Source organism: Lepisosteus oculatus, chromosome 12 (genome assembly GCF_040954835.1).
Source record: "Lepisosteus oculatus isolate fLepOcu1 chromosome 12, fLepOcu1.hap2, whole genome shotgun sequence".
NCBI classification, from domain to species: domain Eukaryota; kingdom Metazoa; phylum Chordata; class Actinopteri; order Semionotiformes; family Lepisosteidae; genus Lepisosteus; species Lepisosteus oculatus.
In genome coordinates this window covers 12,826,321-12,850,938 of record NC_090707.1, presented here as the reverse complement: position 1 = coordinate 12,850,938, position 24,618 = coordinate 12,826,321, and the positions used below count along the sequence as shown (strand labels likewise).

Genomic DNA, 24,618 nt, shown 5'->3' with positions numbered 1-24,618 from the left:
CTAGAAAAGAATAGGCGTCCTGGCTAAATTTCCCATTGGCCCTTACCAATCATGGTCTCCTTATAATCCCCACCTAATGAGTTGGCTTCATTACTCTGTCTCCTACTCAAGAAGAGCTAGTGTGTGGTGAGCGTTCTGGCGCACTACGGCTGCTGTCGTATCATCCAGGTGGGGCTGCACATTGGTGGTGGTGGAGGGGTGTCCCCATTACCTGCAAAGCGCTTTGAGGGGAGTGTCCAGAAAAGCGCTATATAAGCGTAAGCAGCGGATGCCATTTGGCTTGAAGTCTACACTAAACCTTAGCCTTTAGACTCTCAGACACAATAACCGTTGGATTGATGTATTTTCCCTGACTGTACTTATGAGACTTCACCCTTCTCCTTAGAAAAGTAATAAGCTCTTCATACTGGTATTTTCTTTTTAAGGCCTAACAATTCACTGGCAGATCCAGTCTGACTTGAGGTTGGGGCTAAATGAAAGTCGGACCCCACAACCATCAGCACGATGTATTCCTGTACGTCATATAACCAAGAGGTTTTCAATTCTCATAGTAGTTATTTGTTTGTCCCACCCAAGACCTTACAGATCATTGTTCAAAACTCTTTTGGCAGTTGGACATGCTTTGTCCATTCCGGCTCTCTTTTATAGTGAGAGAGATCAGCTCACTGCAGGAGCGGTTGATTTCTCCAACTCTTTATGTGCGGGATGCGCATGACATTTCTTTTGTATCTGCAGTGATGATCTGCTACCTTTAAAAGGTCTGAGCTGATGTCATCACTCCACATTCTTCTGTTGCGTCACTGCGTTAAAATGTGCAAAAGACTCACGAGCCCTAAAATCTACTACATGGCGTACTGACCACCCAAGCCAGCCACACCTGGGAAGGGACTTGAGCGTTAGCATAATGTGAGCACCGGCTGCTTTTTACAATAGTTTCTTCTGAAATAAATGCAGCACAGCTGTAATTATAAATGAGCGCAATATGCCTGCAATTGTAAATTCAACTTACTCTGCTGCTGGAATTGTAATTTTAGGACTGACCCCAAGTCTGCTTCTAAACCTTACATCTTAAATACAGATTAAAAAGGAAGGTTTGTTATGCTATGTAAGCCTTTTCCCAAAACGTGTCCGTTTTGACAACTGGCAAGAGTGACCGTTTTAATGATTTTACTCCTTTTTGCTACCTCTTCAGAAAGCAAAGATTCAAACTGAAGGAAGCTCAAATATAACTGTAGGGGGCTTTCAAGACAACACAGCTGTTGGAAGCAGTGTTCACAGCATCAAAAAATAAATCTTCTGGGTCAAATGTTGTTTATACATGCTCATTTGCGGCTAATAGTGTCATACTAATAATCAATATCAATGCACAATAACAGAAATACAATGTTGAAATGTCAGTGAAATGTTATCTGCCAATGATCATGATACATTATCTTAATATAGATACAGAAGTCTGTAGGAAGGATGAAAAGATTAACTCTAAAAATATTGATCCTCAAACGATGTGTTTTTCCCAAAGCCATCTAAGGTATTTACAGAAGATGGTTTCAAGTATAAAAGGGTGCTTCTACACAAAGGTAAGCAGATCAGATAGGGAGAAAACCACTCTGTCAGTCTGATCTCTGGGAGGCCTCTCTGTAACAAAACAAACTTCTTTCAAATCTTCACAGAACTGCATCTCTACACAAAATGAATTCCGAAGTGAGAGGGAAGAAAGTAATGTAGTGGTATACAATTACTGAACCTTTTATTGTGTATATGGCTATACCCGTACTGGACAGATGATTATATTTTCACTACTTGTACATTTTTCAAAGCAACATGAAGCTTTTGCAATTTCTATCCTGAAACATTTCAGGTTTGTCTCTTAACTAACATAGCCATCCCAGAAGCTGCAGCATGATCAGAAGTCAATGGATTTAAGTCTTTCACCAAGCTAACTAGTCAGAAGTCAGAGAAAAGAATGTCTTTTGACATTTGATGCTTTTTATCACATAAAGAATATGTGAGCAAAATAACAATAAAACATTGACCATCAATGACTACAGTATGTAAGCACCTCTCCTGAAGCTTCTAGGAATGTTCAGGTGAACTTTCTTATACTCTGGGAATGTTTTTGAGTTGATTGGGAAACTTGGCCCTGGTGTGTGTGCGTGTTTGTCCCCGTGTGTGTCCTGTGACATGGACTGGCGTCCCATCCAGGGTATATCCTGCCAAGGGCCCATTGCTTACCAGGATAGGCTCGGTAATTGGGCTCTGACTGCCCTCTGACCCTGAATTGGATAAAGCATTTAGAGACTGAATGAATGGATAGATACTGTAAAAACAGATTTTAAAAGAGCTGGAGGGAAAGAGCCGAGGAACTGTACCTGGAGATCTTTTGCTGGAGCGCGGGTGTATCATGTAAGACTGCCGGGGTAACAGAGGCGAAGAGGGCAGGGACATGGACACCCCTTTAGCCAAGCTCATTCGCAGCACATCTTCTGGGCCAAAAGGGGGGCCTGCACCCAACTCGGAGAGCTGGGAAGCTCCACCACCAGTCCCTCTTCTCTGAGCACTGTGCGTGTAGAACTCGCCCACTGGAACAAAGAAGGAAAGGGTATTATGTTACCTTGCCACCCTGATAATATCAGCACAAGCTGCATTAACTCGGCATCTCTGGAATCATGAATATATTCAAGAGCATTTTTCTTTCAGATCAGATTGTCTCTGACATTTTGGCTCCCTGCATATTTAAGCAGCTACAGTACACTACACAAGCTCATCTGTGCTGCAAGGTAGTTTCCACAAAATCTCTTGCAAAAATTCTTCTGGCTATAAACATCAACAGATGGAAGACATTTAGACTTGAATATTTAGGATGCCAGGCAATACTAGAGTTTTAACTAACATAACTGGCTTTCAGTAAAGGCCAGTGCTAGACCTGTTTTGTGAATCATTAGTAAGTCTTGTCAAAATCTACTTCTAAAATGAACACAGCTGGCCTTTAGCATTGGTGAAGAATAAAGATGATTCCATTAACATACCTGTTGGTTGCTGATGTACAGTAGTTCGCTAGTACATGGGGCAGCCATTAAAAAACAGTATGAAAGAATTTCAAATATCTGTTTTCATAACTGATATTCAAAGGTTTCCCTTGACACACAGTACTACTATTTAAAAAAAACATTTCCCTGGGTTACACTGCTGGATTTCACAAAGCACTATTCAAAAACATTAATTTTATCCTTCCCTATCTTTGTAATTATGTGCTCTTACTTCTTTAATTAACTCTGCTCACTAAACAAATACATGGTAGTTAAGCGAGTGAATACAGCCATTTTAAAAGTGAAAATAAAACAATCTGCAAACACACACAAAAATATAATTACAGCCCTGTATGTGCACCAGCCTTGGAATATTCTAAACCCAAACTGGAATATGAAGCAGATCAGATCTACAGACTCTGCCCAAAATCTATAAAATCTTTTAAATTAAAAAGATAACTTTGCAATAAATTCCCAAATGTTAACAACTTAATTAGATTCCTACCCCAAGTATTCAGTAATAACAGTCTATCTAATGTGGTACAGCCCACAGACCAGGCTATGAACTCGGGAGCAGTGACCATAGTTATACAACAGGACATCATTTGTCATTTCTGACTACCACAATTTAAATACATTCTCAGAGTTATCTAAACTCCTTATTGTCTTCTGAAAAAAAGGCCACACAGTTTGCACTTTTAACACAATTAGGACAGAAAACATCTTAAAATCCATCCTGTGACCTTGATTTAACACTATCAGATTTTCTCTAGTAGACACTACATAAAACTTTTTGCAATCAGTTTACATCTGCAAGCAGCTATCATAGGTGGTCAAGATCACATATCACACCAAATCTGAATAATAACTATAGGGGAACATGCAGCAAAGTTAGGAACAAAAAAAGGAATCTAATCAAATAAATTGATGATTTGTTACTTAATCTACAGTTACTTTAACAGTTGAAGATATTTTCTGTAGAACATCTGAGGCAAAGAATTTAAAAACTCTCTAAAAATAATTCTGAAACATTCACTCCTTTGCCTTCGTAACAGGTATAACATCATCCACAGTTTCTCATCAAACGGTGCAATTTTTGTTTTATGGCACAAATCACAGCACTTTTTTGTCTAAACACAGCAGGTAAATGGCATGAACAATATTTTCTGCACTGTAAACAAATGTACAAAAACATTGCTTCCAGTATGGAAAATATGGCTGATAAAGGTGACTCTTTTTTTCTTCAATGATCAATAATATTAAGCACAGTATAACAAAAACCTATAAAACCAACAGGATACATGACAAACTGGTGAAGGCCACTCAGTTGAAATTTGAATTTCATGTATGATATATGGTCCTGTTTCATTCTTTAAAATGTTTTAAATCTATTGTGCAACAAAGGCGGTAACACACTTTCTTAAATATTGTTTTTAAAGTCATGATTTGGGAACACTTGAATCCCAAAGCCTTTTCAACAGGTATTTGTAAATACAAAGATCTGAAGACACAATAAACTAAGAACAAACACATTTACCTTCAGTGTCTTGCAAAAGTTCAGGCCCTCAGAGAGGTTTTGTGGTCATTTTGACCGTTGCCGTCACAACACTTGGAAGCATAAATGTATATATTTTACATACACAATCTACTTCACCAAAACCAAAAACGAAAGTAAACATAACATGAAAGAAAAATAGAAAAGTCATGATTGCATCCATATTCAAACCTGCTTTAGATGTTGTGGCAAATCTAAATCATTTTAAGTAAATATAATTGAGGCCAAAACCAACGTTGAAAGACTTTCAGAGTTCACTGGCTGATATTAAATTCACAAAGTGTGTTTTTACCCCCACTTAAAATGTTATTTGTGCTCCATAAAATGTTCTTCATACAAGACACTTATTTTTTCTCTTGGTTGCTCATAGAGCCTTAGTGTTTGATGAGTAACAGTGGTCCTCACCTATCCTTGTCCTCTGCTGTCCAGACTCAGCGGACTGTGTCAGATTGTCTCTCTGCTGGTCCATCTTCCACCCATCTGAAAGAAAAACCCATGATTTCATTTATATAGAGATGCAGAACCTGGAAAGTCATTCCTCAGAACTAAAATGCAATGAAGGTATGTAATGCGGTATTTTATACAATACACTTTTCCAAAGGGGAAGATTTATCCCAGGGCTACTGCGACTGAAATACTGACCTTGGCCTGACAAGGTTCATACTGTACAATCACCAGTGTTTCAGAAAAAGGGTGTGGTACTGTTTTTTGGTTTTCAACTGCAGCTTAAAAAAGAAATACATGTTTACTGAAAAAAACATCTTTTTGTGGAACTATGTATTTTTAGCTTATGCTCTACTATTTCCATGTTGACGTCCTGGGGGGGAAAAAACCCCACTGACAAAGGTGATTACTTAAAATTCCTGTTTGCGAGATCCTGGATCCCAGGTTTATAGCCAGCTGTTACTCATCTCACATTCCAGAATGGGTTCTCTCTTTCAGCAGTTGCGTTTCAAAAGTTGTACCTTAATCACGTTCCCCTGGCTACATAGCAATGACAAAATATCACTTGCATATCATTTGAAGTGCACACAAAAGACGAGCAATCTCAGAAACAGCCATCAGTTCAGCTGGAAGCCATAGGATTCTCCTGTTGTTGGGAAATCGTAACAAATTCATGTTGTTTCCTATTAGGGTGTAATGGGATACTCGTTACTGGTGGATGAACTGGTTACTCACACCCTTTTTGAAGGAATTCATTGTAAACCCTTAACTAAAGTTTTTCACTCTGACTACGAATGGTTCAATATCACTTTACCATCGCTGTCACGCAACACATTATGAGATTATGATGACACCGTTCAGGGCCCACTTGCAGAACGCTAGAGAGGGGGATATTAGCAGACCCAAAGTACAGGCTGTGTGTCATTATTTGCTGCTTTTGAATTAACACAGGATAATTATAAAAGCATTTGACCTTTGCTCTGAGGTGGTCATGGGGACACCTGATGCAAATGTTTAGATAACTATAGATCCCATAAGCCACTCCCCTAGCTCTATCCCTAGGTTTAATCTGTTCTCTTTACTGCTAAAATCTCTTAATATCCATCTTTAATCTTAAAGGGGTTAGTGTCTTTAATAATTTAAAGTGTGGTGCAGTATATATGTGCAGTTATTCCTAGTTCCATACATTTTGTTGAGTTTACTATGCTCCTCACCTCAACTGCTCCTGACCCAGTAAAAGGTGATCCAAAAGTGTTTGTTTGGTGGAATCTTAAACTCCATGGAAATATTATGAATTGAATCTATGATTATTTTTGCTCTTGTTGATGTCAGTTAATAAATTAAGGTCTTAGTCATGACAGCAAAATGGTTTTATGATATACCTCAGAAAGGTTTCCCAGAATGTTTGTACAACTAAAATGATGACAAATAACCTTCATGGTTTCAAAAACATTATAGAACGGAGAGGGGAAAAAAAATATTTCTTTTACTTAACGAGAAAAGAATATCACAGTAAATGGCTTGTTAAAAATACAATGCCAAACAAATCTCAGGATACTATTAACAAATGTTGCTGTGTAGTCTTTTATCAAAATCTCGAATGAAGAAACTGTGTATTGCACCAAAGTAGAATAGCTCCCTTTCTGATCTTAAAACAAGAAATAATGGAAAGAAAAAAAATAAAAGAATGAAAGCTAGCAGGACTGTAAGCCTAATGCAGCCTGTAAAGCAGTTCTTAAAAAGACTTCCATTACAAGCAATCAATGTTTCTTCTATAAAACCCATTCCCCAGTACTCTACTTCTCCAACCCAGTTCAATTACTGAACCCTGCCACTGGATCCATATGGGACCTGGAGGTTGTAATGGAAAAGGCAGAGAGTGCTGTAGCAGAAAAATAATAAAATATTTAAAAAAAATGGAAATGGAGGCAGCCAATATGATCTCGATCCCGGCTATCCTTCTCTCCCCAAAGATTTACCACCACCCCACCTACAAAGATTTGGAAAAGTAATAAGCTACTAATTTCCCTTCCGCTTTTGACTAGGCTTCACAGTAACCAAATGAGCCAACTTAAAACAAATGAAAACCAGAAACCCGGTGGCTCACATTAATGTTAATCTGATTTCAGCCATTTTAAGTGCTATGCACAGCTCCTTGGATCGGCATCTTTTTCTTTATTATCTATGGAGCCAGCCTCTGCAGTAAACCTATTATTCGTTCATGAGAGAAGAGCCACAAGGCTTCACTGCCATGAACTGTTATTAAGTACTGGTGCACAGCCAGAGGGAAACGAGGCTTGGCTGCTTAGTATAATGAAAAACAGAAAAGTTTTTTTGTGCGGAGAAACAAAGCCATCCACTGTTTTACAGCCTCTTTAACAAAGAAAGAATGCTAGAAAAAAGGAACAGATTCTGGCAGTATGACACCTCCACAAGTTCCAGACATTTCCCTTCATTTTGCTAGATTTCATGAAGTCAGAATTCAAGATCAGGGTTTATGAAACCAATTACCCGAGATGGACAAAATACAGTTTAAGCCATCTACGTGGCCCACATACAGCTACTGTAGTATTTGTTTTTTACATTTGTGGTTTCAGGGTTCTGAAGAACTCAAATCTCAAACTGCCAAGTCGTTTTTGAAAAACCATATTTCATTCTAAATTCATTGCCTTACCAAACGTTTTCCTGCTCGACTAACGTTTTGCGATTATTTCATAACCAGTTTAATCCAGACAGCCTTTTACATTTCATTTTTAAATATAAAGTTTTTATTCAAGCTGATTTGACTGCAATGGAAACTGATAGTACATTACCTGCTGCCAAGCCATTTGGATAAGAAACCAAATATTCTTTAACTTTTATTTTTCCCCATGGACTATACACATGGGAATGTTGGCACAATTCACAGCCATGCTATAATTTGTTCAATATTCCAAATTGCTGATACAGAAATAGCATTGACAGACTAAAGCTGAAGAGCTTTTTCATTTTTCTAAAATGGTTTTTCTAATATGAGAAACTGACAAAAAAATTAACAATGTCAGCGAAAGAGGCTCACTTGCACTGAGACCTGTTTAGAACACAGGAAGAGGAGCCCCAGGAACCTCAACCACATGACTTTCTCCTTTAGCCTCTGCAGCTACTGGCCTATCATCCAAAACAGGAACACTGTTTCTTCTAGGGTTCTCTAGAAAAACTCCTTTAAACATTTTGGCTGCATTTATGCACATTACAAATATTTATCCACAGCTAAAAAACAGTACACAGACTGCAAATTGTACATATTTACACTGGCAGAAATCATGGCTTGCTACACATCATTAAAGCACTTCTTTCTTCAGATCGGGGACTAGATACAGTAGGATGAACTGCGTCTGTCCTGCCCACTCACAGACAATATTTGTCTTTCTGTTAAGGGTACACTGTGCCACATGCCATGAAGGTTTCCTGTGAATTCCAGTGCTTGCCGTGCTTTCGTAAACAAGATATTGAAATCCAAGTGTTTACTCAGGGCTCAACACCCAAAGAGGGTATTGACAACCCAAGAGGACTCAGAAGCCCATCTTCTCTCTGGAAATTCCTTGTATTTTGTAATAATACTTTTAAACAGCCAGGTGTCTACAAGAAAGACATTTTGTGAGATTTTCAAAAGCTTTTAAATTAAAAAGACAATTCTACATTATCTGCATTGTTTGGTTGAAAACAAGGGACCCATACTGTAAAAGCACGAATATACGACAGGTTGAAACCAGGACAAGGTTTAATACATCAAGAGCAAAGGCTGACCCAAAAAGGTCAAAAGATTTGACCATGACAACAGAGAAGGTCAGCACCAAAGCCCGACTGCAGTAACCATGGGAACATGCAGCCTCAGAATTTGCCCTATCTTATCCTACTGTATGAAAAACCTGAACAGAAGGGGTGCTTATACAGCCACAAAGGAGTCACAAGAACATTAAATACAAGTAAAACAATGAGGGAACAAGAATTGTACAGCTGTTTCACCCTTTTCAGTGTTTTACTACAGGTTACAGTAACAGCCAGTGAAAGGCATTGGAAAAACCTGTGACGTAAGGGAGAAGTACAGACAAATTATAAGCTTACTGTTGCTTTTGGTCACCTACTTCAAACCTTAGCTGAAATGTCTGTGGTGCACTGAGCACAATACACTTTCTAATTTTATCACATAAAAACAGAAAATTACAAAGTGTTACATTATTTTATGATACTTCAAAAGGTAGATACTTGGCTGAAGAGAAGACCGCATACAGAGAGATTATTCATCATTGATTAAATATTTATCAAATATAGGCAACGTATAGGACTATAATACATACACCACTATTTTAAAGCTTTATAAAACAGCATCTGAGGAACTTCTAACAATAATTTACCTGTACTGTATTTGTTTAACACGCATACACAATACTGCATTTCCAACCAGAAGGTAATCTGTATATCAGCCGCCTTTGCAAGAACATAAGAAAGGTTACTAATGAGGAGATCTAGTCTGTTTGGTGGCTAGTATTTAATCGATCCGAGGATCTATCCAACTGTTTTTTTTAAAGAAGACAAGATATCGGCTTCAAGAACAACTGGATAGATTGTTCTCAACCCCAAAAACACTTTGGGTTTCCCTTGTGTCCTTAGATTAATTTTGCATTTGACTGTTGGCTGTTATTCCCAATCTTCCTTTTGCCTAAATAAGATGATACAATTATTTCTAACCTTTTGCTTCACAAAAAAAAAAATCTTTCTTGGAAAACAGAACAGACCACCCTTATTCCTCAAAGAAACTGAAATGACAGCGCTGATGTTTTGGCATTTTTACATTTGAAAAATATGAACAACACAATGTACAGTTTTGGTTGCAAACGATCCGTTCTAATGGCATGAGATCTGATATTGAGTCAAACTGGCATTTCTTTCTCAATTACAGATCATATGAATTTTGGATTCTGACAACAGAATTCATACCGTTTCTTAAGCACTTTGAGCACTTGAGTGTGTATTGCTCAAAAGAAAAGAAAAACCTTTCATATACTTTGCAGTTTCCTGGTCACCGTTCACTTTCAAGCAAAAAGGATAATAACGTTGCTTGAAGACCAGCTTGTGTGACAAACAGATGCTTAAAATTCCAAAACACAAATTCACAAACCTGCTACAGAAGCAAGAGCTCACAGTAATGAACTCCTGGGGCAAAAACATTCATGAAATTCCAAAAAAAACATTTTTTGTAGACTCTCACTGGTCAATGTTACCCCTTCTAAAATCACTTAAGCCTAGCTTAAGCCTAAATCTGTCAAAAACACCAGGTCCATTACCATCCTGCAACCAAGTATCCACCTCAAACAGAATCGGGTCTGAGGTAAGTTTTGAAGAACAAGAAGAAAGGTGTTTGCACATACTGGAAGATCTACTAAAATATCCAGTATATCCAAATATAACTAATGAAAGCAAAAAAACTAAAAAAAAAACTAACCTAGTATGAGGGTGAGTGAGTGTATACACTTCTGTGTGTATGTCAGATCTCCACGAGCGCTAGCGTCTTGCCAGTAAATATTAACAAGCTCAGGTTTTTGTGATGAAACACTTTGGCAGTTGTAATTAATGCAAAAGCTTTTTGTCAATATACAAAGACTTCAGACCCTTGGACATTCCTCTAGTGGGAAATTCTCTCGCTAGAAAAACTGCCAATAAAGTTTTCCTGTGTACTTCCGAGAGCGGTATGACACCCTCACAATGGGCACAAGATTAATTCACAAGACAGCAAGGGAAAAGTCCCACAGCAAGAATCTGGAACCAGTCTTTAGCAGCAAGTTGAAGAGATTAACAACAGATCTGTCTTACCCCCAGTGAACCTGACTGTACAAAAGACAATGAAGCATTACAGACTATCTGCACAGCATTGCCAACACCCCTTTCTCCTTTTTTGATGGAAAAACTAATTAAACCATAATAAGCAATCATCTGTTCCTAGAGGGAAGTTTTTCAAGTCCTCCTTTCCAGTTCAATCTGCCACCTGTTGTCATGACAAATGTTACCATCACCACACACCATCCCCAAATCAAACTCGCCCATTTCAACCAAAACAGGTTGCAATTACAAGCAGTCATAAAAAGCAGAACAATAAAACGAAAAATACTATACAAGTAAAAATATAATATAAGAAAAACGCATGTAATTATTTATTTCTTTTCAGTTGGTCTTCATTTTAGACAGTATTGATATCCAAAGAAACACAAAGGAACTGACCTAAATTGCATATTTTCAAGAACAGAATGTAGTTTGCAAACACAGGTTAATCTCAAAGGACAATAACTCTTATATGAAACCCCTTATATACACATCCCTTTTATAATTTTGAAATTAACTGTAACATGAGATAACTACCAACAACATTGGCAACATTCTTCACAAAGAATTATGGCAAACTTCAAAAACATTTTGTGAACCATATTTTAGGTTAAGATATAATTAGCAGGGTTACACATTATATATAATAAAGAAGCATTTATTTGTGTTTGGTTTACTTAACCACATAAACCAATAGAGAACAATGCCTGATTAAAATGATGGTTTAAATAGCACCCACTGATACAGAACTGATGTGAATGTACATAGAAATGCCAGCGAGGGCTGTAGTCTATTTTTGTGCAAAAGAAAATTTCATACTGACCCTTACACTCAAAGTGTCAGTTACTGTTCTTTAAAAGATCTATAAAGGCTTATGCATCATGTCAGAAATTCCCAACTGATAACAGTAGTCAATACGATGATAAAAGGTAATACACACCAAACAAGAAGGGTAGAACAGTACTAGTATGCACGTTTTTGCGTTTTAAAAGTAAAAGACGGTAAATTAAGAAATTAAAAATGGTTAAAGCAGATGCAGTAAAAAAAACAAAACATTTTTAAGCCACACAGCAATTTGCCTTTTGAAAAACTGCAACTGTACACATCACCTGCTAAAATGCCGGTTAAATAAGAAGTACACTGGAGTAAAAGAGCAAACCTGTGTACTTCAAATGTATTTCTCACCTGAGTGTATTATGCAGGCCAGAGGTGTTGGAGGGTGGCATCACAAACTAATACAAGTTTTTTTCTTTGCTTAAAGACACCGAAAATTCAGGTTACAAAGAAATATAGCCATTTGTCCCATCTAGCATGTGTGGTTGCTAATAGCTAATAGAGTTGCAGATCTCATATAGCCAAAAAGATGTGAAGATACTATCTTTAGCTGATGTTCTGGCAGCTGCTGTTGTAAAACCAGAAAATAATTATTTTAACCAAGATCGCAATATTTATACCTCTCTCAGCCTAATATTTTTGCACATCAATGTACTCCTTTTCTTTAACTGTATCTTGATCTTTTTTAATCATTTTAGAAAGCGCTTTATTTCTCCTTTCATTTTTCTTATTAGGTTGACTCGGGCCATGGCTTTTTAGCATTCAATTTCCTTTTTTGGGGGAGACAGATCTGTTCTGTTTCAAGCAGAACAAATTGAAGCAGAAAAAATTAAGGAAAGGAAAAAAATGGATTAGACAATGCCTCCTCCACACTTTGTTTTGTCATTAGAAAAAGTGGCATCTTGAATATCTCAGGATGAATGTTTAGGTCTCAAAATGGCATCTCTAAGAAGCACATAAGACTCTGATTAATAAAGAAAAAGGGAAAATGAAATCGCTGTGAAGTGAAGCAGACATGGTAGGAATATTAATTAAATTCTATCTCAGTGTAATATGGTGTGATATTGAGATTGTGCACCTGTATTAAAAGTTCAACATTACTGTCACGATTCTTACATCATGTACACACTGATGTTAAAGAAGACAAAACCAAGCCAGGAGACAGCTAGATTCTCAAGGACAAAGCAATTTCTGATTTTTTAAGACCACCATCAACCAGTTTTGTACTAAGATGTATTAAAAATATGATGAGCACTGGAAACTAGAGCATTTGATGCATTTTTTTAAAGCCTCTCCATATATTAAGCTAATATCGAAATTCCTCTGCTAAAGTCTTTCAGAAAAGCAGTTCTCAGAGTGTTTCCGGTATAAGACTACATTTGCTGGCTGCACAGTTACATTCTTGATGTTACTGCATAATTATTGTCTTTTTTAAAAAGCGGTTTTCACTAAACAACTGGTTCATTGCAACCAGTTGCTCAACAAATTAAAGCAACAGCCTATGTGACTTGAGTACATCAATCAATCGCTCACAGAGAAGGTGATGCAAATTGACATGAAAACCCAGCGAGGGCTCAGTCAGTCTAGGAAATATATTAGCTTCCACTCTCAAGGCAATACAAAGATGAACTGTGGTTAACAATGTATTCAACTACTGTTTTGGAATTCATACCACAATGCATTTTAATAAGCAATACATATATATTTCTAAAAGGTTAAGGATGAAAGTACCCTGAAAAAGACTTATTAATATTTATATATGGGCTTTGTGTTTTATTACCCGTATCAATTCCACACTCCACAGGACTCCCGACATTTTATATCTCACAAGAATAAATGAATGGAACTCCAGCATATCGACAAAGGTGCATTGTGGACTCTGCTGCTCTCCCCTGGCAACAAGGTGAAAGTTGAGTCTGCTAGCATGCACAACCAGTCTTAGAAATAAGTCTTTGTGCTTTGATTTAGCTACTTTTGACTTGTATGTTATGTCCACATTGTGTGTTGTGAAGGACATTTTTGTTGCATCTCCTTCTTGTAATGTTTGTGGAGTGATAGTCATTCCTTTGAGCCCTAAAATGCCTCCTGTACCTTCTGGTGCAGAGGATCTGAAGCACAATCATGTCGATGAACTAAAAGGACAAGCATTCAAGCCATCCATCACTGGGACACAGCCTGGGGTAAATCTTAACAAAGCTCTCCATGTAAGACGCGACGGCAGCCTTGATAAGATAAGAAACAACAATTTCAAAGAGAGCAGCAGACATTAAAAAAACTGAAACTTTAAAATGATTCCATCTACAGACATATGCCCTGTTAAAAATGTTTCTTCATTCGGCGGATGTTTGACTTCCTCAGATAGTGGGATTTTCATCTGGAAATGTGTCTGTCATATTTGGAACAAGCACTACTGCCTGGATCAATTTGTTTAGCTTTAAAAGACCCAGTTGTGCGAGAACCATGATCAAAGGTTAACAACAAATTTTGATTGCAATTTGCACAGATCATTAGGCAGTCCGACTTTTCCAGCGAAGAAAGGTCATGAGAACAACAGTATCTGCTGGACAAAGGAAGCAGAGCTCACCAGGTTCATAAAGGGACAAATGGATGTGACCAAAATACAGAGCATGACATCCTGTTCTTGTTCACAGAACATAAGCCAAAGAGCATACAAATAGGAGTATTTCCTAGACATTCAATTTAACAGTCTCAGGTTCAGTGTCTAAACTACACATTAGTGATGTTAATAAGTCGACAAAAGCAGCATTTACCTGAACAACACTGAGTGGCTTAGATTAAGTTACTTTCACAATTGATATATAAACTACTGACCATTAGTATTAAACCAGTTTTAAATGCAAAAATAATATTTTTAAGTTTTGCATGCATACCAAACCTTAATTAAAAAGACACATACAACTGTCCTGTGACACAGTTGAGCTCAGCAGAAACTCGTCTGGCTTTTGAATTTCTAAGAGACTAGCATAAATATAATCAAATGTTACAGTAGGTAGAAAACCAAAATGATGAGAAAATGAACATGTTTTACTTGAAGACCATCCCTTACAGCTTGAGACTTGAAAAGAGATGCCATGTTCTATTTCATGTTCTAAAAAACTAAAAGAAAAATCTCATTTGTGGATCAATGTTATCATGCTGACTATATCTATCCATGCATCAATAATGAGTGATTAACGTTGCCTTTCACACATACCTGCAATATTGCTGCACAGCTAGTCATTAAACATACTCATAAAAGCTGAAATCCATGCACTACGCCTTGTAGGCATCTGTTTACTTTTCTCCAGATCTGGTACTAAATGCTCTGTGTACTGCAATGTGTCTCCGTACTTCCGCAGAAGTGCAATAAATAAATAAATTAAAGGTCTTTTATTGAGAAGAAAAGGGTGGATCTGGACATGGTCCAATATGACTTGTGGACAGCATTATCCTCTTTCCTTTCCAGCACAAAGGCATGGGTCATTAGTTCATTCAGCCTTTAAATGCTTTAGACATCGTATTCATCTACAGACACATTTACAAAGGCCAACTTTCATTACCGTTTACTGTTTGAGTACAGCCAGCACTGGAGCAGCAGTGAAGACAAGAGGCAGCTAGCAAGGCTTTAACGGTTCAACTTCTAAAACAGTAGCAGAGTCCATTTCTGCAGTAATATTGCCCCGTGGTAGTACAGCAATAAATCAACCTCTTTAACTACTATAAAGAAGCATTTTACAGAACTGTAGCTGCTGTTATTTTTTTCTGCTTTTCTTAAAGCACCAAAAAAATCACATCTACTCAAGCAGAACTAAGCTATCCTCTATTAAGGATGTCTGGTGAGACAGACTAAGCAGTGCCTGTTTCGTGTAGAATGCAACAGTTCAATATTGACTTTTTTCACATTTTTACCCACTGTACAGTTGCCATGGTGCCAACCATAAAAGAAATTTGCATTGACCACCAGAAATTCGTCATACCAGACAATCTCTAAAGCCCAACAAACTGCCATCATTTGTCAGGTTCCCCATTGTCTACCTTGTCAAAGAAGAACATACTGATAACTGTTAAAGCACAAATCACTCTTTATCGTAGATGGTATACTCAGCGGTATATTTTTAAATTCATTCACTGCTGATGGCATGCCACATTTCCTCTCATATCTACACATATTGTGCACCACAGCTTAATAAAACAATTTCAGCGCTTGCTTGCATGTTTCATTTCAACTTGCAGCCAAAACTATTTTCTCCCCAAAATGAGAATGATGCAGATTTTTTTCTTTTAAAGAAGATTAAAAATCATAAATAATTAATAGAATAATGGCTAAGGCTTCTCCACACGCTTCAATAGGTCCTGATATAATGATACACAAGATTAATGAAAACATCACTATTCACTATCAGATTTTTTTAATGTAGTTATTTTATGTATCATATTTTATAGTTAAAAGAAGAGCGAGAGAAAGTAAAATGTTAATACAAAGAGGAAAGCATACTTTATATATTTATATATAAACAAAATACTATTTATCTACAATAAATGTACAATATTTAATTAGATATACAAACAGCTTCAAGAGACAGTGTTACTGAAAACAAATGGAAGTAGGAGGTTTAAATATACACATACAGCTACAACCCAGAGAAAATAAGAAGCTCCCACTGACCTCTTCAGTTTAAGAGTTTAACAACATCAGTAATTGCCTCTCAAAATGTAGCTGTTTCCTGACTGACAAATTGTGTCCTTTCTTCCTCTCAAGAGCAATTTCAACGACACATAAGAGGTTAGTGCCAAGATAGCAGTTCCTCTGCATTATTAGGTTTCTAATGACATCACTCCTCTTCCCATGCTAATTCTGTGGGATTCGCCTCTTCTCTATAGCATGGCTATAAAAGTATTCACCTCCCTTGAACTTTTTCACATTTTATTGTGCTACAATACTGAATCATAATTCATTTAACTGGGATTTATTACCACTGGTTGAAACATTCTATTATGTCAAAGTGAAAACAAAACTCAAAAATTCTACTGATCCTCCTGAATTAATTCTAAATGTAAAACAGAAAAAAGTTGATTTAAAAAATACATTATGATTTCATGTTGTAACACAATAAAATGTGATGGGGGGGGGATATTTTCCATAGTCATCATACAGAGTCATCTGAGGTCATCAACACTGGTGTAAAACACTAGACAACAGAAAACCAAAAACACTTTGTTTTACTTGGTTGCTTCACTATCTACTTAAGGTGCGTGGGTTATCTTGGCTTTACAGCGGGCCCACTGGCACCCACGATGAAGATGATGAAGATGATAGGCCTACTTCATAAACATGTGAATGTTGCAATTCACAACTCTAATCAAAGAATCTGGTTAAGTAAATTAAACAACCATTAGCATAAGCTTGGGTCTAATAATTCATTATTAGAAGCCTATAATAATTCTCCACAATTATACCTGAAGAAGCATGACTTGAGTAACTGAAAGGTTTTTTTTTCTAATAAACAAAGTGAATGCAAGGATTTTCTCAAACTAGACAAGTGACGATTCCCCTTGTCCAGTATCAATGCAATAATACTAGATCTCCAGATCTAATCATAAGCTGTGCCACCATGACAACTTTCTTTGCATTCCACAAAACACCAGGCATTGTCATGAATTAAAGTGTAAATGTGCAACAAAAGCCGGCCTGAAAAGAAACATCCTAGAGTTTAAGCAGACCCTAGACAGATATAACTGGAACAGGAGAGGAGTGATTTTTTTTTCATCTTTTTGCACCCTTGCAGAAGCCAGCAGCCATATCATCCTGCTCCAGTCTTCTCCCATAGTCAAAAGACATGCTGGTAAGGCTTCTGGGGAACCTGGCTCTGATGTGAGTGTTGTCTGTGTGTGCCCTGCATGGACTGGCACCCCGTCCTGGGTGTATTGTTCCAGTAACTTGCTGGAATAGGTTCCCCCATGATCCTCTATTGGATAAAGCAAAGCAGTTAGAAACGGATGGATAAAAGTTTGCACAAGGTAGATCTTTGAAGGTAATAATTTATTTTATTCTAATGATGATGAAATAATTTTCCCAGAGCTCTCACAGCGACATAGGATGGGGCCCTTCCTCTACAAGCATGGTAGTTAGCAGTTTAAATTTCTTTTGCACAAAGTACCCAGAAGGCAAAAAAATTGCAATCGGCCCCCAAAGTTCCTTAATTAACCTGAAATGTGAGGCGCTTGAATCCCAACCAGGGAAAAGCTAAATTCATTTGTTATGGTTATGTCTGTTTTTATATGGTGAAATAGTCTTCTTATCGTCATATTACCAGTTCCATTTTACAGGTCTTTGACATTACGCAGATACTAAAAAACTTGATAAAGAAAAATGTTTTGCTGCGTGTGTACTGCAGTACAAGTCTGCCTTTGCCTTTCCCTGTGCTTTACTTGCTCAAAAACAACCCATGCTAAGGAAGAATCTATACAGCCCGTTAGTAACACCCTGCCAGGGCTGCTGTTCTTCATAGAAGTTGCAGGACCCACACTCTTTGGAAAGCACCAGTTGCCGTGGAATTAAAAGGATCTCTATGGACAGCAGTTGGATGTCAGGTGTCAGGTCTCTGCAGGTTTCAAACATCTAGGCTCTCTGCAATCACCACACCCAAACTATCTGCCAACAGAAGACTCTTCCACTTTACGGGAATTTCATTCAATCAAATCAATATTGTTTTCTATGAGACAAGTGTACACCAATATGCAAAAAAAAAACACTAAAAGCTGAAGCTTGTGCTGGCCTGGTGGCTTTTAGTTACGTCATTATCCGATACAGATCAACCAATTTTACAGATAACATCCTGCTGACCTATAAAGGTCAGAGAGGTGACGGGCAGTGAGAATGAAGGAGTCAAATGGTGAACAACACAGAGAGACAAAGCCTACTGGGAGCTTTCAACAACTAAAAAAAACACATGAAATACCCAATTCCCACTTTTCATTCTTCAATAACTCTACCCTCATACTAGTAGGCCCCCAGATTTACCGTGCAGCATGTGAAAAGATTTTGAGATGAAACATACCATAAAGAAACTGTATAAAATCTGCAAGCTATTACCGCATATAACATCAGTTGGCTTTAGTTTTATACACTGGTCATGGCATGTGATTTTTAATGGCAAATGATTTGGCTCAAATAAACTTCACTGCTGTCTTTGACTAAAAGATTCCCATGACTGGTGGACCAATCCTTTATATATGCTCTCAGAAAAAGAGCAAAAAATAACTGTCTGAGATGCTACTGAGGAAACATTACAGAAGAGTGTCATTTTTATTACATTGCTTTGCTGTTGTGTACAATTTTAACACTGTGGAAACCTGAAATTGTTATTTAAAGCTTAACAAATTCCCAGTGAAAACCCCCCAAAAAAGTCTTTTCAGGGGAAATTTTTAAATGCTCCAATAATTTCACATGTAAGTAGACTTGGAACAAATCTCCTTCTCACTGTACCTTCCCAAAGGGAGAAAAGAAATACGAAAAACAGCAGGAAACAACACACAGTTTGTTTTAATAAGAGTGCAAAGCAAATTAAATTTCCTTTCATTTTGTAATGGCATCGTATGCTCCGTCAGGTCATTTGTAAAGAATCTCTGGGACCTGAATACCAGCCAGGCCTCAAGAACATTGTGTATCGTGAAATGCAAACCAGTGCCTCTCAGATCACCCCCCAAAACGTCCATTTCCTTTGCATTCTGGTCATCTGCCAACAAATCAACTAGTCTGTCCGCTGACATAAAGAAATCCCAGAGAGGCAGCCTGTACCAGCTACCCCACAGCTGAAATAACAATATGCATTAAATCATTTTGCAAACTTCAATTACCATACCATCAATCAAGACTCGGTAACAACAGAGCATGAAGAGCTTACCAGTTCAAAAAAAGACAGATTTTAATGACTGCATTTGATCATTTTTCAAAATCTTATTTAAAAGCATTTTTTTATCTTTAAAGTATTTCATTTTTCCGAGATGCTTTAAACTGGACTCCATACAATGATCGCAATAATAAAATTACGTCTCACAAGAGGTCTTTATAGAAAAGCATTCCGGCATTATATTTCTAATTCTCTTTCGTTTCCGCCTGTATCGTTAAAGAAATTCAATCATTTACACTAATTTGGATCTAGTTTAAACAGATAACCACCCCCTACTGTTCGGACACTTTGAAGGAAAGGGCATTTGCTATGTATTCTTCCTTCGTCTGGATGCCACTGCTGAATTTAATTAAATCACAGAACTTCAAATGGTGTGCATTCCAATTACTCAGTGGTTTGATGTACAGTAGTTTATTGACTACACTTTAGCAGTCAATGCAATTTGAATAACAGCAGGAGGATGTCTTTTCCATTTTGCCCTCCACTGTTTCTTAAGCCAAAAGTAAAGGTGCCTTCATTTCTGGTTTGATAAAGCCAGCAGATCATAAACCTATCGTTAATTATGATAATTCCACTCAAATCTTAAAAAGCACACTGTGCAAAATGTTTACAAAAAACAATTCCTTGATTAATCCTTTCCTAATTGATACAGCCAACAGTTCATAAAACAGTAATTTTATCACTATGATGCATCAGCAAAGGAGTGAATACTCACACTAACATTCTCAGCTTAGACAAAGCACACTGCATGTACTGCATGTGAAATAATGTTTTAATAAGCCACATCATACACTTTTTAAGTGTTTAGACAAGTCTATTAACACAATTCAATCAAATACCTAGTAAATGTCCAAATTCCTTATATTTATCGTTTTCTTAGGCCTTCATCATATGGGCATATTTATGTATACAGCATACTCATACTCATTTTATTATTGACTATGAGTTTAATCACATAACGGTGACAGTATCCTGAACTGGGCTGGTTGCCTGTTAGGCCTTTTTCAGGGCCAATACAATTCCAGCCTAGTAAAGCTCTAGCTTTATCTTCTGAGCTTGCGCTACATTCCCAGGTTTACAAAGCCTTACAAGAGTGTGTGATTAACATCAGCTTACTACGGACAGTTCTGAAAAACAACTGCCTACACAGACAGCTCTGTTTAGCAGCACATAAAAAGGACTCTGCGTCATCTGACAGCTGGTTTCTGTAGTTCTAATTACCACCCAAGTCTGAATCTTTAGCTTCAAACTTGCTGCCTTAAGGAGATAATGAGCTAAGGAGAAAAATATATATATAAACTTTCCCCAGGAAAGTAAGTGTCTTCGTCACTCCCAACTGTGTTGAGAAAGGCTCCCGCTTTGCACAAAGAACAAAAAAAAAGCCCTGAGGGATGGAAGGGAAAAAAGAAGACAACAGCCACTCCCCAGAGGATGAGTTGCAAATCACAAAGTCATGTAGAAACATGAAAACGTACTCCTTGCACTCACAATCTGCCATAAAGATGATGTCTGTATTGATGAGCTTTAATGATTATAATGCATGTGAGCAGCTGGGAGAACAAACTGGTTTCTCTTCCAGTGGTCCTAAACCATTTCTCTCACAAAAAGCCAAAACCTGTCATATAGCATTTTGCAGTCATGTAAAGAAAGAACAAAGGTACACTTGATGGACACGTCTTCAGCCCAACAGAATTTTGGAAGTTGCAGCCTGAGAGGCTTAAGATATTAATCAAAAAAATATTCCCAGAGCCAACAAGGAACAAGCCTTCAATTTGATCCACCTTTATAGAATAATGCCTCTCAAAACTGATAAGATGCACCTTCTCTCCCCATGCCTTCATGTACAAAAAGTTAAATAGATGATGCACCTTGAGAGAAGGTGGAATAAAATGACTTCACCTCCTTGTTTTTTTCCAATATATTGGAATTAGCCCAACAGGTCAATTTTCAGCACAATTAACCTCAAGGCACCTTGTGTTCTAGACTCAGAACCCTGAATATCAGTCACACCAGACACTCAGCGCACACTTTGCAGTGAAAGGTCATCGTGAACTGTCGTCTGACTTTAGGAATAGCAACAAAAGTTTCGTAAAAAAATTGGACAAGCAACTCCATACTCTAAATCTAAAAAGGTTAAACTAGCAAATGGTGTCTTCATGAGCAGTCTGGGCACAGAGCACGGCTAATGACTGCGGCATCTGGCAGGGAAGAAGTTTCCGTGATTTCTTTTAACTTCAAGGCCTCAAGGCCAAGCCACAACATTATGAATAACATATGCTGAGCAATCGTGTAATTATATACCGATCGCTGCCTTTTCTCTTAACCAATTTCCATTACATATCACATTGTAATTTTTATATGCATCTTGGTTTTAATTCACCGTGATGCAGCACAGGGAAAATTATATCTTGACTGCTTTAGGTATCTTACAGATTCAACAGAGTGAATTCTCCAGGTATGACCTGTTAAGAAAAGAGCGAGAAAAGCTGTATGCGCATATAGTTGAGGTCAACCAACGTTTGGTGGCGAATAATTATTTCCAGGTGTTAGAAAAAAGGCAACTACCTCAAGAAGTCTGTTCATGTCAATTTAATGATCCTGTACCCATTAAAGTCAATCATATGGATCAGCACTTCATTCTGAGTGATTTCCGTGACTTAGTGTAAGCTGAAGGTCTCCTTTAGTGTTGAACGGAGCTGCTAACTGCAGTATTTTCATCCTTTTATTTCCTGCTATTTCAATGAGACTTCTCTAGTTCAAATTTTCTTAAAATTAAAACTCCCTGTATTCTTTCCTGAAAATATATACACAATATTATATAACCACCTTCTTACAAAAATATAAAAATACTTGTACAAATGACTCATATAACATATAATTCAATTTTAAGTTTGCGATTGTTATATTTCAAGCTGTGTGATTTACTCGCTTTTTCTTCAGGTTTCCTTCTGTCAAAAATTCACATCAGTTCAGGGATAAAAACAAAATCAGTCTAGGAGATTTCACAGAAAATCATGGATCTGACATAGAGAATCTAAATAAATCCTTATACCTTGACATGGATATATCGATTTCATGTCCATAGGCATCGTAAGGGGAGAAAGAACATTTTTGTGAACTGTAAACAGATATGATTTTGATTTAGAAAGCTTGTTTCAGATCAAAATGTTGTAGATTTTCCAAATGTTTCAGCAAATTTAATTTCGGCAAAACCTGGCAAGCACTTTCCCATATACACATTCAACATCACAATATTGAATAGGTATATTCACAATAGGTTACATAGAGCTGTCTAAGATTAGCAAATGCTAATTGGACCATTTCTTACAGAAAAAAATGCTAACGTTTTTATGTTTTGCAATACCTTTTCAGTTTTACAATTTTTTTTACGGACCCTTAACCATACTAGCAACACTCTCTAGTGCTGATCACTTTTGTTATCTTTGTACTCTCTGAGAAACAAGTAAGCTAGATTTTGTCATTTCGCAACATCTCATGGCTGTAAAGAGGACCAAAAGCAGGAGCATGCCTTAAGGAGTAATACAGTACACTGACAGGCAGGATTAAAAGGTAAAGAAACTTTATATCCAACAGATATAACTTGTTTTTTTTGGCTGTAAGTAAGCGGAGCAGACATAAGTGTATCTTTCAAAAACTGATACTACCTAAAAGCTGGTTATGCCACTTTGGGAGGCTATAATAAAAGAGAACTGCTGGCTCTTAAATTGAAAACAGTGCTTTAAATTTGCTGGGAAACTCATTATGCTATTTACCATCTACACTAGTAGGCATTAGTATATCCCATGACAATGTTCTAATACTTTCCAAAAGGAGTGCTTCATCCATATACAGTACAAAAAGTAAATCAATTATACATATATTTTTCACCCATAAAAATAAAATACATCATTAAAAACATCATTAGGGGATGGAGCAGAATGCAACTTGATATTATAAAAGGTAGCTGAGGAGTCAAGAAGCCAACTGTTTTACTGGGTATTAACAGTACAGTGACTGCTAATAAATAGCAAGTTAGAGCATGACTGGGCCAAGAGCAAATGAACCAAATCAAATGACTTTTGCAGACATTTGAGACCACATACACAGGAGGAAATGTACAGTTTAAAAAATAAATAAGTAAAATTTAGAAAAAATATGTAGATTTCATTCAGGAATACATCTAAAGTGCACTTAGCAATGCTTCATATTCTTGTCATATACTCATTTTAGCTTTTACTTGCAAAAACGTGTGCAAGGATACTAAGAATACATATCTAATCACAAGGACAGCAGGGGTGTAATGTTTACTGGTGTTTAAGCAGTCTTTTGTAGCAAAAAATGCATTTGATCTCAACTACACTTCAAAAGATAAAAGACAACAGAAAAAGGAATACAAAACAAAAAGTAATCAGAAAATCTATAATGATTTTACAGAGACAAAAAATACAGCTGTCACAGGTCAGAGTGAGCCTTTCATTGCCTGAACAGAAGATAAAACATACACCTAATCCATGTTTTTGTAGATAAAACAGGAGAAAATGTAAATAAAAATTACAATTAAAAATGGTACCACATAAAAAAACACAAGCAAAAACAGTAATGCAAACTTAATACAGTATTAAATCAGTGAGAAAGAGAATTTCATGTTTACAATAGTCATTTAGTCCACTTGCTTCCAAAATAAGTAACTGTGTTGAGTTTCTATGACAACAAAAGTGTAGAAATCTTACATATTTGTAAAGAAATGGTTCTATTCTGTGTTATTTGCAGGAGTTCTGTTTACAGACCAACACAGGGTGATCACATTTTCAGTGAAAAGTGGATGTGTCACTTTGTATAGATGGCAAATCTCAACTGGTATACATACCTAATTCCTTTTTGGTACCCTTTCCACTTTCTCTGTTCTTCTTCAAAACTGCCTTGAACATTTTGTAATTGTTGAAAGCTTTAGTTTCCCCCTGTGAAAAAAAAAACAAAAATCTACTCAGTTAAG

The 24,618-nt window shown here is 37.0% G+C and overlaps 1 protein-coding gene across 6 annotated transcripts in view; it reads right to left on the bottom strand.

The window, feature by feature from the left end:
- The window catches only part of tanc1a (tetratricopeptide repeat, ankyrin repeat and coiled-coil containing 1a), a 142,037-nt gene that overhangs the window by 87,447 nt on the left and 29,972 nt on the right, over positions 1-24,618 (bottom strand). For all 6 annotated transcript variants that reach the window (XM_015358716.2, XM_069196322.1, XM_069196323.1 and 3 more), the window contains exons 2-4: positions 24,493-24,583; positions 4,987-5,061; positions 2,370-2,579 (exon numbers count right to left, since the gene is read on the bottom strand). In XM_015358716.2, coding sequence (XP_015214202.2) covers positions 2,370-2,579; positions 4,987-5,061; positions 24,493-24,583 — 376 coding nt within the window. The remainder of the gene's footprint in view (positions 1-2,369; positions 2,580-4,986; positions 5,062-24,492; positions 24,584-24,618) is intronic.